The following is an 18958-nucleotide window of genomic DNA, read 5'->3' on the forward strand; positions in this document are numbered from 1 at the left end:
TCACCACTTACACAGCCTCCTACGACATCCTCCATGGAGACCTCTGCTCCTGTCTCCCCTCTCTGCCGGGCTAGGAAGTTGCAGGTTAGCACGAGAGGTCTAGCAGCAAGCAGTGGCTGTGACCAAGCCCTGGCTAAGGCCTGCAGGACCTGGGCAGCTCTAGGCTGCCCAGGATGAGCTCACCGACTGGGGGATGCTAGTAACGCCCAAGTCATGGAGCACTGAAACACAAGCACCAACTCTGTTTTTTTGCTGGTGGGTCTTGGGGTATGGATCTCTTTTCTGCCTAGCCTCCAGTCTGACTACCCAGCCCTTAGGATCCCAGCTACCTGCTTCACTTAGCTTTCTCTTTCCTGGGTCAGCTTGGTCCTTGCTGGGTCTCGTCCTGGTTCCTCAGGCTCCTTCATTTGGCCATCTTGGTCCTACATCTCTACACAGGTCGCACAGCTCCCTACTGCTGTGTTCTCCCCTCTCCATGGGAAGCTGAATGCGGTCAGTCTGGCTTGTTCTTAAATTTCCTGGCTGGCCCCAAGCCGACGAGAGCAGGCTCCTCCTGGCACACGATCCCAGGTCTCCGGAGACATGACCCTCTCTGGGGCACCTGTAGCTCATGGGTGGTGAGCCGCTAATTTTTTTTAATGGGCGCTTGAGCCTTGGAGCATCCATGGAGTCGGTGCCTATGCGCTGAGACGCCACCCCCGTGTCAGGGGGAAGCGCTCTGCCAGCACAGCCAGCTTATCCCACCTCTTGCGAGAGCAGTTAGGGCTGCCTTTGTCAAGTGAGCCAGACTAGGGTTTTACAACAGTGCTCAGTAGCCTGTGTTGTGCCCGTTCCACCACAGCGCCTCCCGAGACACCAGGAGGCACCTGCTGAGACCTGCCTTTTACTGCCGTATCCACCTGAATAGTCCAGCCCCACACACAGCGGCGTGACACGTCTTTACCGTTGCTCAGAACACGTGCAACGTGACAAATTCCCTTGTGGACACATTGCTTCTGCTATGGCACAGAACCATAGAAAAATTGGGTCGGGAGGGACCTCAGGAGGTCACATCTGGTCCAACCCCTTGCTCACAGCAGGGCCAGCCCCAACTAGATCGTTGCAGCCCGGAATTTGTCAAGCTGGGCTTTAAAAACCTCCAGGGACGGAGAGTCCGCAACCTCGTCCAGTAACCCGTTCCAGCGGTTCGCTACCCTCCTAGCAAGAAAGTTTTTCCTAATGTCCAACTTAAACTTCGCTTGCTGAAACTTGAGCCCGTTGCTCCTTGTTCTGTCATCTGCCGCCACTGAGAACAGTCCAGCTCCATCCCCACTTCAGGTAGTTGAAGACTGCTATTAAATCCCCCCTCACTCGTCTCTGCACTAAATAAGCCCAGTTCTCTCAGCCTCTTCTCATAGGTCATGTCCCCCAGCCCCCAAATCATTTTTGTTGCCCTCCACTGGACTCTCTCCAATTTGTCCACATCCTTTCTGTAGTGGGTGCCCAAAACTGGACACAGTACTCCAGGTGCAGCCTCAGCAGTGCAGAATAGAGGAAAATAATCACTTCCCTTGATCTGCTGACAACACACCTACCAGCGCTGCCCAGTATGCCGTTAGCCTCCTTCACAACAAGGGCACACTGCTGGCTCACGTTCAGCTTATTGTCCACTGTAACCCCCAGGTCCTTTTCTGCAGAGCTGCTGCCCAGCCAGTCAGCCCCAGCCTGCGCCGGTGCATGGGACTGTTCTGCCCTAAATGCAGGACTTTGCACTTGTCCTTGTCGAACCTTGTATCGTTCCCCTCTCAAGGGCCCAATGCAGCCCAGTCCTGAGCGCTCCAACACATCTGAGCCCTACAATTCCACAGGGCACCCAGTTGTGCAAGTGATTTCAGACACTGAGCTAACATCTCTAGACACGAGCCTCACGAAGCACCAGCCATCTCATGCAAGAAGAGCAGAGGCAAATGTAGCAACAGCAGCATTCCAGGAAATAAGCTGCAAGGCCAACCCTCCGTGGCACCCACTTCCAGCAGGCAAAGGTAAGAGATCTGCATCAAAAGGGTCAAAGTTAAGGTGATTTAGGGGCCTCCTTTGAGCAATGCAACATCCCATTGGCATTTTCTAGGTTGCTGACGGGGCGTTTCAGCTTCAAGTTCCCAAACGGTTCATGGGCATTCAACCCACTGCTGGCTGCGACTTGATCGCTGTAATTTGAGGTGCAGGGTGAGATGCAGCTTGCGTGCACACACAGCCTTGCTGACTGCAGCCTGAGGGAAGTGAACAAAACCAGCTTTCAGCCCCAGGGTTTTGTTTTCTAACTAGGGACTGACAACTCCCCTGCTCCAAAAATCTGTCCCCTGGGTAATGGCGACATATGATCCCCAGGCAAAATCCCTTAGCATCAACCCAACTCTCTTGCCTGGCTGACTCTCGCATTGTACCCTGCCTGAGCAAACACTGTGAATATTGCCCCCAAAATGAAGGCACGCCGAGTCTATGACAGCAGGGGAGTGGAAGACTGGGAGAAAAGGATAAGAGATATCAGGGCTCCTCTGTAAGATTAGATCAGGTCTTCCCACCCTCCCGCCCCCTTGCTACGACACGGAGCGTAGCCACCGCAGCAGATCTGACACCACAGGACAGCAGTGGCACATCTGCTCTGCTTAGACAACATGGTACCTTTTCAGGAAGGATGTTGGGCTCAGTCCCACAGCGGACGCAGGGGTAACCCAACAAGCCACCGGCTCTTAGGCGGGAACTGCCGCTTGCAGGAAAAAACGTAACTGAACTCTGCCTGGAGCCTCACATTCACAGTGCCTTTTATTTACAAAATATAGAGAGATGCGCTACTGTCGGATACAAAAAAACCCCACAAAATCACCATAGGAAGATGCACCTTGCTGAACTACAACTAGCACAGTTTGGTTATCAGACTCTCCAGGAGCTTTTGTGCTAGGAAGAACTCTCCTCCTTGGCAAATACATAAGGCCTCTTGGCTGGTCACAGGGAAACATGGGGGTTCTGTTCTTCACTGCTCTGTTAAACTCTGGACAGCAAATCAATCCCACCCTGCCCTGGACACTGCTTCAAACCCTCCGACCTAGCTGCCCTATCGCAGTAACAAGTCATCATGCCCTTTCAAGACAGTGGCATGGGACTCAGGCAGGCTAGGTCTTAAGAGTCTCTGGTGGGACAAGCCCATGCACATGGCAATAGGCACGCGTCCACGCAGGGAACTGAGCTTCTCCCCCCCAACACAAAACAGAGCAAGGTAATCCACCGGTGACGTGCAGCATGTAGGCAGCACGGCAGGCTGCGGGTCTCTGGGCTGATGCACTGCAGTAGCAGAGCTGCATTGGTTTGAAGCTGCTCATACAGAGGGAGAAGCTTGAATAAATGCAGGGAGGGCTGCAGCGGGTGGGGTCGGAGGGGCTATTACAGGAGCGCCAAGCCGCTTAGCTTGCAGCATTACTTACGGGGGGAAGCTCAAGCCTCCTGTCCATGGCAGAAGGCTGTGGGGGGGGGGCACTGGGGGACATAGCCATTCCCAATCACCAGTGTGTGAGCCCAGGGTGCCGCCTGGGCTCTCAGTGCTTCCATGGCAGGAAGGCTCTTGGGCAGCGGCGCTGGCAGAGAAAGCTCCAGAGCGGGAGCCAAGAGACAAAAGCCCATCCTGCTTTGTAACAGATGAGGGGCAAGACCCAGGGGCGAGGAGACAGTGGAGACGGGAACAGAAATAAAGTGCAAAAGTGGCAGGGGCTGGAAGGCTCCCTCCCCCCGGCCGGGAGTGCATGGTGTTTGCACACAGGGAGGGTGCAGGCAGCTGGTCCTGGTCCCGAGCGCTGGTCTCCGAGCTCTGCTACGCCTTCATGTCCATGAGCAGCGTCTGCTGGGGCTGGTATCCGCCGCCCCAGCCTGGCATCACCTGCAACAACAGCACAGACCAGCTCACCTCCAGAGCCGCTGGCCACCCAGCCTCTCCCCCAGCAGCATTCCCAGCCTTGAGGCAGTGGAGGGTCTCCCCTCCCCTTCCACACAACGCAGCCAGCACACTGGACAGCTAATGAGCTAAACCCAACCCGGACAACAACACTCGGCCTTTACTTACAGCGTGGCGGTGCCTTTTTGGTGGGTGGGGGCTTTTTGTTGTAAAATGAGGGATTCCTTTCACTAAGGATGCCCGTGAACGCAGGGGGCTGGATTCAATGGCCCAGGAGGCTTTTGCTAGTCCTACATCCCAGTCCGCACCCCCTCCAGCCCCCAAAAAGGAATGCAGCTAGAGGCTGTTCTTGGGACACTAGAGGAGTGCTGCAGCCTGGGAAATCAAATGGTCTTGGGCAACATGCCTCAAGTACATTCACCCCCAGGTTCACAGGCCCTATCCTACTCCCCGCATCAGGCTTGCTCAATGCATTTGATTCCTCTTCTCTTAAAATCTGCAGCCCAAAGGCTTCTGCTGGTGCCCAGAACAAGACCAACACCCAGAGCTGCAGGAAGCGTCTCCCCTGTCAACAGGCCCCTGCCCCAGGGGTTCAGCCTCCAAGTACCAGTCGCATCTCAGCCTCCCCGCTGAGTCTATCAGTAACGAGCACCACTGAAGATAGAAGTCTGGGCTGCATCCATGCTTGTCCCCTTTGTTACTGAACCAAGATTACTCCAACATACCCACAGGCACCATGCACCAGAGAGTTAAATGCCTGGCTGTTGCTGGCCAGGGTGGGATTCGAACCAGCAACCAAGCCAAGAAAGGTGCGAGCTTCCCAGCAGTAACAGCCAGTCCCCATGACATGAAGATTTGCATTTGGGTATTTGGATCAGCTCCCCGCAGCAGGGAAAGGCTACAAGGCGGAGATACCCTGGCACACTTGGAGACAGGTACTCGTCACTTCTTGTAAAGCAGGTTTCCCCGCACGTGCTACGCACAACAGCCAATTAAGTCTCTGCCGATTCCCTTCCCAGCTCCCATTGTACAGAGCTGGCTATTTCAGTGCACTGCAACGTCCTGCTACGCAGACAGAACAGGCATGGGCAAGCACTGGGCACTTCCAACACAAATTCCTCTACTGCCCCAGAGGAGCTTCCCTAATGCAGCCCTCACCAACACTGTCAGGATCCTTTTGGTGCTAACATGTCCAGCAGGCCACTGCCACCACCCAGCCTGAGTTGCTGACCTAATTTCCAAGCCACCAGTGTTCATTTATTTGTCTATAGTAACGAATGGCAGAGGCTTGGCCTCTTCTCAGCTGTGCGCAGTTGCAGCATTTGAACAGGACTCTTTCCCACACGTAGGTTCTGTAAAAACACCTACTGGTGCAAAAATCCCCCTGCTATGTTTGCAGCCTGGGCTTGCGTAGGAGAAGGAGAAGGGCCTGACCCGTTTTCCAATGCAAGTGAAACACTGATGGAAGGAAACAGAGGGGAAGTGACTTGCTCAACTTCACCCAGGAAGTCAGTGACAGAGATCTCCTGAACCCAGCCGAGCCCAGGTCTGTCACCCGAGGCCTCGGTCACTGATCTCTGCCTGGGAAGAAACAGGAGTATTTCACATCACACAAAGATCCGCACGGAGAAACAGGATCTTGTGCAGTTCCTTACGGATCACGGTAAAGTGTAATCTACAGGCCCGAGCTCTGCTCACAGCAAAAAGGGGAACAAGCTGAGGAAGTAGGTGTTCTTCTGTTTTTGTGAAATTAAATTTAAAAAAAAAAGTTCAGGCCACTTCCATTCAGCCGCTCCTGTTGAACAACCGCCACAAGAGCTAAGGGAACTTGATCACGGGGACTTTTTTAAGCACAGGCTGATTGCAATCGATTATGATGGAGCTTCCTTAAATAAAACCCCTTTTCAAAGAGTCCTTGAAGAAAGTCGACCACAAAGCGGCGCTGCTGCCTTCTTGGGGATCCAGGCTCTTTTTACCAAGGGAGAGCTGGTCTTGAAACAAACTCACAGGAGTATCTTTATACACCTGAATACTCCGGGGGCACCGTGGGGTGGCATGTTTGCCAGGCTGGGGCCTAATGGACTGGAGAGTGGAAACACTGACTGCACACAAAGCGTTGTCAGAGAGAAAGGACTATTCACTTTGCTGCTAGGGTTCCTGCGATAGGGATCTCCTGTGTTACCTGGGAGTAGGCAGGGGGAGCACAACGTCTGCAGACAGAGGCCTCGTTCTTCCAAGACCATGACAACGCTTTCAAATATAGCGTTTGCAACAGCCCTTTACAACTTGCAAACAGTTTATAGCCAGGAAGTAGCAGCTCTACAGCTCTGACAAAGCAGCACCAGCGATCCCTGGTTTGCAAGACAGGTTTGTTACCAGCCCCCTGGCTTCACTCCCAGCCTCATGCTCTGACCCCACAGTCCCTATCTCTGCAAAGGGCAGCACAGTGCGTGGCCTGATCCCAGGCAGGTGGGCACACCGGGTCAGAGATGCTTCCGAAAAGAGACAGTTTACACTTTACAGCCTGGATGCCATGTGCCACGTGCCTCGCCAGGGCCTTCTCTGTAGATCTGCCAGCGCTCAAGCACATCATCTGACTAAGGGAAGAGGACGAGTGGTTCCAGGTTGCATCAGGCCAACTCGTACTGCCCGAGGCAGGGTCACACACGGACACAATGATCCCACCCCACGGACCGCAGCTGCTCACAGCTTACCTTGGTGTCCTCCGCCTCTCCCAGCAGCTCCTGCTCGGCCTCGTGCAGCTCCTCTGCGGGGTCATAGCTGTACATCGGCAACAAGTGGTGGCGGAGCCTGTCAAACCTGAGACGGAGAGAGAGCCGGGGTGGTGGTGAGGCTGTCCGTGGCGTGGCTATGGGCTGCCCAAGCAAGGCTCAGAGCTACCACAGGGACAGCAGAGAGGCAGAAAGACTCACAGGGGCTGAGAGCCATCACGGGAAGAGAAACACACCTATCATATCAGCCTAAATCCCCTAGACACCATGTAAATCCCACGGGCCAAACCCTATGGTCTTTATTCTAGCAGTGCTGGGACCCCACACTTCTCTACATCCTGCTCGTCTCACTTTATACCTAGGGTCCCTGCTGCCTGGGGCAAGGCTGTGTGCAGCCAGCAGGATGGGGCCCTGAAACCACCCTAGAGAGCATCGAAATCACTATACATTATGAATAGTGAAATCAGTGTAGCTTGACTGATCAAAGGGCTACAGGGTTTGAACCTGTAACGAACGTGTCTCTTCACAGCAGGCAATGCAGGAGGGAAGAGAGGTTGAAACCGAGCCTAGAACAGAGCTGGAGCTTCCACGTCGGTGCTCCTGGGCTGTCCAAGCAGTGCTCCATCAGCCTGTGCTGCAGGAGCGGGCCTGGATGTGGACGAGAGCGAGTGCACGGGCCGAGCCCCCACAAACTGGTCACTTGTACCTGGGACCAGATTGGAAGGTCTCTCTCCAGATGAGCAAGGTCACAGTGCACGTCCTCCGTCCCCTGGCAACACCACTCCCCAGGACAAGAGAACTGAGTGCAGCTCAGGGCCTCTCCCCAGACACACAAAGGCCTCCCTGTCTGCAGCGCTGGGTCTGAGCTATAATCTCCGCCTGCAGGGTCAGAGCTGAGGAGCCCACGTGACACCAGAGCCTTGTTCTCCAGGGACAGCATGACCAGCCACACCCCTCCCTATATGCCGGCCACCCCCAAATCTGCCTCTTACCTTCTCTTCTTCTGAACGTACATCATCTGCAATGAGGGGAGAGAGAACTCAGTCAGGAGGACACAGCGCAGGGGTTGGGTCGATCACCCTTTAAAGAGAGTCTAGCGCTAGCAAAAGGAACTGAAACATCTCCCTGGCTTTGACCAGAAGACCCAGCCCAGCGCCAGGCAGCTTTCCCACCCAAAGCTGGGGCCAAGCTGGCACATCCCTTCACCGAGCTGCGGGTCAGACACGCTCGTGTTTTCCAACAGAGCTGCTTCCTGGCAAAGACGCCCAGCCAGATGCAGCTGGCTCCACGCTCAACTTCTCAACATTTCACCGGCAGGCTTAAGACTGGGATCAAACCGAGATCAAAGACCGGGATCAAACAAGAAGCCACGGCGGATAGCAGAGTGCCCTAGGCCAGTGGTTCTCAACCTTTTTCGTATCAGGACCCATTTGTATACATCGATGGCCAGTCCCCACCCAGTGCCCCTCGCCCCCCCGTCCCCAGCCCCACAGCGTGGGGCTCGGGGTGGGTGTGGGGGGCAGGGGGACCCCCACGCAGCCCCTCGCAGGCTGGAGCTCTGCCAGCCTACGAAAGAAAAGCCATGTTTTCCCACATTTTTTTTTTCCCCCTTTAAGGAAGAATCCATGTTTAAAGTTTGGCGATCCATTTTTTAAGTTTGTCTGTGACTCTTTCACATATTCTTGCGACCCACAGGTTGAGAAACGCTGCCAACAGACAGACCAGCCTAACAAGTCACACCCTCCCTCCCACTCTTTGGGTGCCAGAGCAAGGCAAGACGCAGCCACCCCGGGCAGGAGCCGACGTGCTCGAGCCACTGGGCAGAGACAGGATTCATACAGCCTCCCATGCCAGAGGCGAAGGGGAACAGAAGCTGCCCAGCGCCCGTTCAGCTCCGGGTCTCGCTGCCAGGGCTGCTAGCAGGTGACTTCTGCTTTGTGAAGTACAGCCACTAAGGCAGGGCCAACTGCCTGCGTGTGAACCAAACAGAGGTGCAAAAGGATTATGCAGACACCCCGCTGCCATCCCACCCACTCCACCCCGGGGACAACCATCCCTACATGTTGCCTGCAAACGCCACGGGGACAGCACGAGCTCTCGCTGAGCCGGGGCAAGTCTCTTACCACGGCCAAGATGATGCCGAGGACAGTGATGAAGAAGAACGGCACGAGGACGTAGCCCACCAGGGAGTCGTTGGAGGGCTCGGCGGAGGTGGGTGTGGTGGTGTTACTCATTGCCTAGGACAAGGCAGGTCTCTTCATCAGGGAGAGGATCTCCTGGGTGCCTTTCCCAGCCACACACACAAGAAACACACCAACCTCTTATCTGCAACACTCGTGCAGCTGGAGATTAAGGACAGTGACTCTCTACTCAGCTGCCAGACTCCAGCCCAAGGCTGGGGGAGGAGGGGAAGAGGGAAGGAACATAACCCCCGAGGCTGGATCACGAGTCAGTCAAGGAAGGGGTGGGACGCCGTGGACCGGAGGATCTCGCTCGGGCCTCTAGGATCTAGTGCTGCGTGCACTACACAGTGGGCATCAGTGTTTAGATGCGCCAGGGCGCTCCCCTCAGGAAGGGAAAGGCTTTAAGCAGATGCTGATGCTGATGCTGATGCTTCAGCAGGGGAGTTTTCCCTGGCCTGCCTCGCACCGGTCGCTACCGGAGAGCCCCTCACCCGCGCGTCACAACGCACTGGGTGGCCAGGATCGCTACTCCCATGTTTAACCAGAGGAGAACGAGGCGTAACAGAGGCGAGGGAGTGGACGGCTGCAGTCAGAGCTCCCGGAGGAGTCGCCTCTTTGCGCCTCGGTTTCCCCACCTGCGAAATGAGGCCCGTGCCCCCCAAATGGCCCAGCGCCCCTCCCCCTTGGAGCGAGCGTCGCGGAGGCCGGAGGAGAGCAGGCGCAGGGCCGTACCTGCCCGCAGCCAGCGCAGGGGCCGGAAGGCGCACCTCACCGCGCTCGGGGTCGCTGCCGCTGCACCTGCGGGACAGGGGAGCCAGGCTTGAGGCGAAGGCACCCTCGGGACGCGTGGGGGCAACGCCTCGCTCTGCCACTGCCTTCCCGCGGGACCTCGGGCATGCCCCCGTGCTCCAGGTGCCTCCCGTCTCCGCCCGCGGGACCGGGCTCACCGCCCCCGCCGCAGCTCGAGCATGCGCGCCGGGGCAGGGCGGGCGCGCCGGGGCGCGGGCGGCGCGAGGCTGGAGCCCGGGGGCCAGGCCGGGTCCGGCGCGGGAGCGGAGGCTGCAGGGCGCCCCGAGTCGCCGCCGGGGGAGCCCGGCCCTACCTGCCGGCGGCGCCGCGCGCCCCGCACCCACCCGGAAAGGCCCGCGGTGCGTGACTGGCGGAGCCCGCGGCGTGGGGGCAGGCGCAGCCAATGGCGCGGCGGGGGGCGTGGCCGGGGCTCCGCCAGGTGCGCGGCGCCGGGGCCCTGCTGCCTGCCTGGCCCCCGGCGCCGGCTTCAGGCCTGGGAGTGCGCATGCGCGCACCTGAAGCCGGCCTCTCTGCACCCCTGCTGGGGGAGACGGGGAGCGCCCGGGCCTGGGCGTGCGGCCTTCCAGCCCGCCTGACGGTCCGCGGGCGGGTACCTCGAGCCTGCCTTTGGGGCCTGGGCCCGCCGGGAGTTGTCCCCCGTGTGCTACTTACCCCTTGCCGGCCCAAGGACCAGCCCGCTCTCCTGCCTGGCTGGCCCCTTGCCCGATGCTTCAAACCTCCAAGTGCTGGAGGCCGCGAGCCAGCAGCAAGGGAGCGCGTAGCCAGAGCAATGGCTCTGGCAACCCAGGCGGGCACGCAGAAGGGAAGGGAGGGCTGGGGGGGGTGTCAGGGCTTGTAAGTGAACATCAGTGCAGGCTGCTTCCAGCCCAGCTCCCTGCCTCGGTTTCACCAGGGCCAGGGCCTCCCTGCCTGGCGCAGCCGTGAGAGCAGAGCGGGTTCCTCCACGCTGGGGGACAGCCGTGCCCTGGACCCGAGCGCAAGCGGGACCTGCAGGACGTCGCTCTGATGCCCACACGCTTGTGAAGCCATTATTGCAGCATGAAGCCGTGGGGGGTGGAAGCTGCGGACTGGAAATAACCTACCTCAAGGAAAGGCCTGGGTCCTTGCAACGTAGCAATGGCAATTCTGTAGGGGCGAGACTGGTCCTGCATTGACACAGGACAGTAGGTAATTCATAGGGAACAAAGTAAGCGGGAAGGGCGGCAAGTTCTCCTCTCCGTTGGGTAATTCCCACAGGGGCCTGTGAGATTCTCCCATCCACTGGTGATTTGCAAATCTCTTCTGGGATCCACCTTGACCTCTCTTTCAAGCATCACTGTGTTATAATGGTGGGGCTGTAGGGAACCTAATCTCCCAGCTGCAATCAGAGCGAGTTGCTGCACAAGCAAGTATTGCTGCCCTGGAGCAAGCTAAATAGAAAGTAGGCAGTAGAAAGGAAGCCTCCGCTCCATTTTGCAGACACAGAGACGTGCCCTGAATCCAGATCTCCTGAGTCCCAGCCCAGTGCCCTGAACACAGACCCCTGTGCCATCTCCTTGCATCTGGGCTGGTAACGCCTGGGCATTGCAGCATGGGCTGAGGCTGCCAGCTAAGAGGTCCCAGACACTTTGCATTTGAATTTAAATAGGAACTGGTGGAGGATGGGTTTGCCACGTCCAGTGTCCCCAGAGCAATGCCAGAGATCAGGCACTGTGGGGTTGGAGCCTTCACTTCTCTCCATGGCCCCAGCTCGCTGAGCTCATCTTCCCATCTGGCCTTGTCCTGCAGCCTGGCTGTGCGCTGCTGGCCCCTGGGTCCTCCTCCTGGCTCAGCAGAGGGGAACCTGGCTTGCTCACAGTCGCACAGGGCAGTCAGCAAGTGAACTTGGGACACGAGGGTGCTGGGATCATAACACCTGGCACCCAGCTCTGCCCTGGGCTGAACACAAGAGATAACAAGGGCTTTGCTCCAACAGCCACTCTCCCCCAAGGGACCTTCTCTGAACGCCCTTTTCTTTTTCTCCAAGCAAGACTGGTTTTTTTGCAGCCTACTCTGTGTTACTGTTAGAGCCGGGTTTTGGCTAATACAGGCCCAACTGTGCTGCCCCGCATCGACCAGGTGCACTGCCAGGGCCTTGTACTGAGCCCACGTGTTCTCCCTTGGTTGCGTAACCTCAAACTCCATTGCAGCGAGGCACCAGCCCTGCTAGGAAAGGGATGTGTTACTAGGGTGACCATCACAAAGGACGGCCCCGTTTTCCCCTCTCCTCTACTGATACGAAACCAGATGCCTTTATGTCTTCTGTTTTTCTCTTGAAGGCCCCAAGGACATGGCTCTTAGGAGCCGAGATCCTACTGGCACAGGCAGACATCCTCTGCAGCTCATGGTTGATTTTAAATCGCTGCTTGCAAGATACCCTCGACTGAGACAATAACTAAAGCAGGCATGCTGGACTCCTTCGGCTCTATGGGTTAGCTGAGGGGCGCGGGGCCAGTCTGAGGGCTGGATTGGACCCACAGAACAGCCCCATATACTGGAGCCAGCATTCAGGGCTGATCTGGTGCAGCACATGCCCTGTGCCCACTCTGCACACAAGCCCCTTACTGGGGACAGCTGGCACAGGTATGTACTCTATGCAACTCGCACATGAAAGCAGCCCTGCGCACTTGCATACAGGGAGAGTCATGGGCCTGATCCAGCCCGGCCCCAACGCGCAAGGAAGATCTGGCATAAGCACTGATACAGCATGTGCCCTGGATCGGCCCCCTGTGCCACGTGCCACGCCAGCAGTGCCAGGTTCAATGCATGCAGGGTCAGTGAGACCCATGGGCCATAGCATAGGGCTCCACGGACCAGATCCAGCCTGCAGGCCATACCCTTGACACCCCTGAACTGGAGCACAGGACCTAAAGCCCCAGGTCCACAATGCCATTTTCCAAGCAAGGGATCTCACTGCAATGCAGCATGAGAACAGGGGGTGCAGGACAGCGCCCCAGCCTTTGCCCGGAGAGTGGAAGCAGGCATCTGCCAGCTCCCTCTATGTGCAGAGACTGGAGGAAGGGAACATCCATGCAGGAGAGTCACCATCCCTGGAAAACCTCCATAACACAAACACGCCTCTACACAAACACTCGTAGTATGGGCAACAAGCAGGAGGAACTCACCCTCCCGCTAGCCGACACCAGCCCGGACATAGTGGGGATTACAGAAACGTGGTGGGACGAAGCGCATGAATGGGCGGTCAATGTCAAGGGCTAGAGGCTGTACAGGAGGGACAGGATAGGAAAGAGAGGTGGGGGCATGGCACCCTATATTAAGGAGGAATACACATCCTCGTTCATTAGCAAGGAGTCGGGGAGGGGCACTCTGAAGTGCTTTGGGTTAGAGTACAAGGCTGTCAAGGGGAAAGGGACTTAACGGTGGGGGTGAACTACAGACCTCCCAACCAGGGAGAAGAGCTTGACCAGGAATTCTTGGGTCAGCTCACAGGGGTAGTGAAGTCCAAGGATGTGGTAGTCACGGGGGACCTGAACTTCCTGGATATCTGCGGGGAGGAGCAGTCAGCCAGGTCTGACCGCTCACGCAGGTTCTTGGCCAGAGTGCAGGACCTCCATCTAACCCAGGAGGTGCACAGCCCCACCAGGGGAGACACCTTGCTGGACCTGGTGCTGGCCACGGGTGATGACCTGGTGAGGGGGCTGCGGGTGCTCAACCCCCTGGGCGACAGCGATCATCGCCTGCTGGGATTCACCAACCAGCACAAGGTGGGAAAGGCATGCAGTAAGGCAGCGGCCCTAGATTTTAGGAGGACAGACTTCAACGAGCTAAGGAGGATAGTTGGTGAAGAGCTGAGGTCCCAGTGGGGAGGGGAGCCAGGTGTCCAAGGAGAGTGGTCCCTCCTTAAGGAGACCATCCTCCAAGCCCAAAGGAAGGTAATCCAAACGAGGATCAAAGGGAGCAGGAGAGCACACAAGCCTCTGTGGCTCACCAAAAGCATCTGGGAATGTCTCCTTGCTAAAAAGGAGGCTTATACCCAATGGAAAGAAGGGGTCATCACCAGGGAGGACTATACTGCAGTTGCTCGCGGGTGTAGGGGGGCAGTTAGGAAGGCCAAGGCAGAGATGGGACTGGGACTAGCTTCCCAGATTAAGGACAATAAGAAGTCCTTTTTTAAATACATAGGGGGTAAAAAGAAGGTCCCGGGTAATGTGGGGCCCCCGCAGGACGCGATGGGAAGCTTGGTCGTCACACCAGACGGCAAAGCTAACATGTTTAACCATTTCTTTGCCTCCATCTTCCTAAGTAGGGACCAGAACAGCCACCGCCCTGCTGGGCCCCCCTCAGGCCCCGGGGGAGGCACACCTGGGCCACGGGTTAGCGAGGATTTAGTTAGGGAGCTTCTGGAGGGGTTGGACGTATTCAAGTCAGCCGGCCCGGAGGATCTCCACCCTAGAGTTCTAAAGGAACTGGCCGAGGTCATTGCCAGTCCCCTGGCACGGCTTTACGAGCACTCGTGGTGCTCTGGTGAGGTACCGGAGGACTGGAAGAGGGCCAACGTGGTTCCCATCTTCAAAAAAGGCAGGAAGGAGGACCCAGGAAACTATAGGCCAGTTAGTCTTACCTCAATCCTAGGCAAGCTGTTTGAGAAAATTATGCTGGCACACATCCAGGAGAGGCCAGCAGGGGACTGCATGCTTAGGGGCAACCAGCATGGGTTAATCAGTGGCAGGTCCTGCCAGACCAACCTGGTGGCCTTTTACGATCAGATCACCAGATCCTTAGACGCAGGGGTAGCAGTGGACATCGTCTTCCTGGACTTCCGGAAGGCTTTTGACACTGTCTCTCACCCTGTTCTCATTAAGCAACTGGGGGGCTGTGATGTAGACACCCACACAGTCAAATGGGTCGCCAACTGGCTGGAGGGCCGCACCCAGAGGGTGGTAGTAGATGGGTCCTTCTCAACCTGGAAGGACGTGGGCAGTGGGGTCCCCCAGGGCTCGGTCCTCCGGCACACAGTGTTCAACATCTTCATCAGTGATTTGGACGAGGGGGTAAAAAGCACCTGTTCAAATTTGCTGATGACACTAAGATGTGGGGGGACGTGGGCACATTGGAAGGATGCAACAGGCTACAGTCAGACCTAGACAGGCCACAAGGGTGGGCGGACGAGAATAGGATGGGTTTCAGCACAGACAAGTGCAAGGTGACGCACCTCAGGAGAAACAACTGGCACCATACCTACAGGTTGGGGAACTCCCCTCTTGTCAGCACAGAGGCAGAAAGGGATCTGGGGGTCATCGTTGACTCCAAGATGATCATGGGCCGGCAGCGTGGGGATGCAGTCAGAAAGGCCAACCGCACCTTGTTGTGCATCCACAGATGCATCTCGAGCAGGTCCAAGGAGGTGATCCTCCCCCTCTATGCGGCACTGGTCAGGCCGCAGTGGGAGTACTGCCTCCAGTTCTGGGCGCCGCACTTCAGGAGGGATGTGGACAGCATGGAGAGGGTCCAGAGGAGGCCACTCTTATGATCGGGGCAGCAGGGCAGGCCCTATGAGGAGAGGCGACGGGACCTGAACCTGTTCAGCCTCCACAAGACAAGGCCGAGGGGGGATCTGGTGGCCTGTTACAAACTAGTCAGAGGAGACCAGCAGGCATTGGGGGAGTCCCTGTCCCCCCGAGCACCGCCAGGAGTGACCAGGAATAGCGGTCACAAGCTGGCAGAGGGTAGGTTTAGGTTAGATATCAGGAGGCGCTACTTCACGGTCAGGGCGGCTAGGGTCTGGAACCAGCTTCCAAGAGAAGTGGTGCTGGCTTCTGCCCTGGGGGTGTTTAAGAGGAGGTTAGATGAACATCTTGCTGGGGTTGTCTGACCCCAGTACTCTTTCCTGCCATGGCAGGGGGTCGGACTAGATGATCTGCTCAGGTCCCTTCCGACCCTAGAAACTATGAAACTATGAAACACCGCCTCAGGCAGAGACAACAAAGCCCAGAGCAGGGAGGGGATTGTCTGGAAGCCAGATGCCTCCCCAGCTGCCTGGAAAGGGCTCAGTCCTGGACAGCTGCACCCTCCAACAAGAGCTCGCCATGCTGCTGCATACCTGCACCAGAGAGCAGGCTTGACTGAGGCTGCCAGGAAACGCAACACAACACACCTGGCAGTTGCAATAAATGAAGGAAGAGTGACAGATCCACCCTCTCAAGCCAAATCCCACCCCTGGGTTTTCAAATGGATGCAGCTGCTCTCCTTTGTCCCCTGCTAAGTGGCTCAATTGCACAGCGGAGCAAGGAGCATCTTCCAGGTCCTGGTTTAATCCTGCATGGGGTTTCCAGGGCAGGGAAACTTCTCCGTTGCTGCTGCCTCCAGGAGGCTGCTGCACTTGGCTCCCACCTGCTGCTTTTCGGGGGCCCATCTCCAGCTTGAAATGACACTGCAAGACGCATGTACCCCATCAGGAGCTGCAGGCAGCTCAGAGGCTAAGAGAAGGCTGTCGTCACGTTTGCCCCACGAGCTGCCTGCGGTAACACAGGCTGGACCTTGGTATCTGGCAGTGGTAGCGTCCCTCACACGGGGCCTGTCAGCACTTGCTCTCACACCAGGCTGCTCCCCAGCAGAGCAAACCTTTGCAGACTCAGAGCGACAGGGAGCGTCAGCTGCTTGCACCAAGCCTGAATGGGGCTGTGGGGTCCAGCCACTGCCTGACGGGGTGAGCTGGGCACAGAAAGCACCACTGCTTCAGCAGGACCCTGAGCAAGGCTGGCACCCTGGCAGGGAGGCTTCTTGGTGTTACGGCTGTGATTCAGGTGTAGAAGGGGCTGGCTGTGGCCTCTCCTTTAGACCTAGATTTGAGGCACCTGGATGGCAACCTCCCGGCCCCCCAAACCTCAGCCTGGCACAACCGTTCTGCGGCTATTCCCACTAAGCAAGAGGCAACCGAGGGCGTGAGCTGATGGTTTGCGGGAGGCCAGGAAAAGCCCATCCCACAGATATGCAGCACAGGACAACTCTTCTGTTGCCCGCCTGTCGCCGAAGCATACAGCACAGGGTCTCCAATGGACCCCGTAAAGGGGTTCATTTCCAGGCCCGTGCTCTGTAGTAGCTGACAAACCACCACCGCAGCGGGATAGCTCTGGGCCCTCGCAGTGCTGGGGCACCCCCTCCATCCCTCCCCTCCTCTGCCAGGACAGCCCCAGCTGCCACGCAGCAGCGGGGGAGCGGCTCCAAGCCTCAGCGCAAAGGGGCAGCAGGGAAGGGCTGGGCGTGGAAGGGGTCTTGCAGATCCTTACCCCACCTCAGCCAGGTGTGCCAAGGACCAAGACAACCCAGTACCTGGCTCTGCCCGGTTGTGGGGGCAAGAGAGACCATTGGGAGCTTGGCTCAGGGAGGGCTCTGGGGCCAGGGCAGGCTCCTGCAAGCTGCCCTGAGCCCAGGGAGGAGCCCAGGGTATCTGGGGCTGGAGAGGGCAGTGGAGCCATGCAGGTCCTGACCTCCCCTGAGAGGCCAAGCAAGGGCAGGGGACACCAAGTCCTCCACAAGCTGATGCCCTTTGCACGCCCCATGATCGGGGCACTACCTGGCTCCAGGTGCTGAGCTGCAGCGGGTCAGAGTGACTCTGGTGCCCAGCAGGGAGGACACTGATGCAGCCGGACCAGGTGCATGCCATGCACTGGGCAGGGGGTCGCCCCAGTCTCCTGCCTTGGAGCAAGGTCCCTTGGGCTGTGGGACAGGCTGGGCAGGAGGGAGGGGAAGGCACCTGCAGCCCCACGCTGACTCCTCGCTGCTGACCGGAGGAGATGGGGCAGGTGCAGGGGGTGATCCAGCTCACAAGGTGACACAGCTCTGAGCTGGGCCAGGCTGGCAGCAAGGCACAAGCCAGGCTTGAACCACCCCAAGTGCCTCCGTTCGCCTGGCACCAGGCTGCAGGCATCTCTCCTGTCCTGAGCTTCCCATGATATTTGCTTCCCCCAGCATCCTGACTAAAGGCAGTGTTACCAGCCCGGAGCTGGTGATCCTCAAGCACCAGCTTCACTGGCCCAAACGTGGAGCATAGCGCCCGACTCCCAGCTGACCGGTGGCCTGAAAGTACGACGACCGCCAGAGGAAACGCACCAAAGACATGATGAAGGCTGACCTCAAGACAATGGATATCAACATCAAGAGCTGGAAGGAGCTGGCTGCCAACTGACCCCACTGGTGTCACCTCAACCAAGCGGCAGCCTGCTGCAAGGTCAAGTGTCTCGCCCTCAAAGCAGAGAGAAAAAGCAGGAAGGGAAAGGAGAGGCATCCCAGCCTGCAGAAAGACCTGCAACTTCTGGGCACGGATCCATGGCCTATATCATCTTAAAACACATCAATGAGGCATGGCAGAGACCGTCCTCGAATCAAGGGATTACCAATGACTTCCTGCTGGGCAAGAGGTTGCAGAGCCAGAGTTCCCCCCAACAGTTTCCTGCCCCCCCCCCCCCCGCAACCAGCAGGCCCCAGAGCCGCCCAGCACAGAGCTTTGCTGCCAAATCTTGGCTCCCAGACGCCAAGGCAACCACAGCTTTGGCAGCTGCAGGCCGCGGCCACCCTGTGCCCCGCTGGGCTGGGCTTGAACTCAAGGTTGATTAGCACATCCTCAGAAGCGGGGACCGCACCTGCTGGAGCCCGGGCTGCGGGCCAGACCCACACCAACACCAGAACTGCCATTTTCTGAGTCAGACCCCAAGCGCACTGCCCCGTCTCCTCTCACACAGGGGCAGAGAGCAGCTGCTGAAGGGGACAGTGAACTGGGTCTGACTGGGGATTTTCCCCCACTGCTCCTCTCTCCCTTGCAGCCTCCAGCCTTTAAGGTCTAGGATTCAGAGGCCGTGGCCCCCGCTCCCGTGCTCAGGAATTCATCTAATCCCTTTTTGAGTCTGGCTCAGCTGTCAGCTTCCACCACATCGGGTAGCAATAAGTAGCGACAGGTGGTGTGAAAAGGAACTTCTTCTTGCTAGTTTTAAACTCGCCACCTACTAGTTTCACTTCGTGACCCCCTAGCTCTTGTATCCGTCAAGCTCAAACTGGCGTTTGTGCCGCACGCGCCCTCACGCAGCTCATCGGACCCGGAACCACAAACCCCCTCGCCCCCGTCCTAACCGCGGCGCGGACAGACTGGGGAAAGTCCGTGCTAAGACAAAGACTCGAACCGTATTTGGAAACGAAATCCATTTACATCCATGATTAGCTGACGCAAAAGTGAAACCGAACGACGGGCTTTTAAGCCTCTCTCACCCGCCGTCCGGAGAGAGGAGCTCAGACACAACCTGCGAGCACGGCATACGCAGTGACCCGAGCCGGCCTCGCGG

The 18958-nt window shown here is 57.7% G+C and overlaps 1 protein-coding gene across 6 annotated transcripts; it reads right to left on the minus strand.

The window, feature by feature from the left end:
• Positions 1 to 2777: 2777 nt before the first annotated feature.
• On the minus strand, positions 2778 to 14794 carry SMIM29 (small integral membrane protein 29). Of its 6 annotated transcripts, none has more exons than XM_090025721.1 (6): positions 9940 to 10074; positions 9570 to 9635; positions 8778 to 8891; positions 7647 to 7672; positions 6637 to 6742; positions 2778 to 3907 (listed from the first exon to the last, which is right to left on the minus strand). In XM_090025721.1, exons 3-6 carry the CDS (start codon positions 8886 to 8888, stop codon positions 3842 to 3844), a joined length of 309 nt encoding a protein of 102 aa, XP_089881847.1. In that variant the 5' UTR covers positions 8889 to 8891; positions 9570 to 9635; positions 9940 to 10074; the 3' UTR covers positions 2778 to 3841. The 6 variants fall into 6 exon arrangements, with proteins under 6 accessions (XP_089881847.1, XP_089881848.1, XP_089881843.1 ...); XM_090025722.1 differs by having other exon boundaries at positions 9785 to 9964; XM_090025717.1 differs by having other exon boundaries at positions 9570 to 9964.
• Between the last annotated feature and the right edge of the window lie 4164 nt (positions 14795 to 18958).

The sequence above is a fragment of the Crocodylus siamensis genome, chromosome 13 (genome assembly GCF_052110815.1).
Source record: "Crocodylus siamensis isolate JL-2025a chromosome 13, ASM5211081v1, whole genome shotgun sequence".
Classification (NCBI taxonomy): Eukaryota; Metazoa; Chordata; order Crocodylia; family Crocodylidae; genus Crocodylus; species Crocodylus siamensis.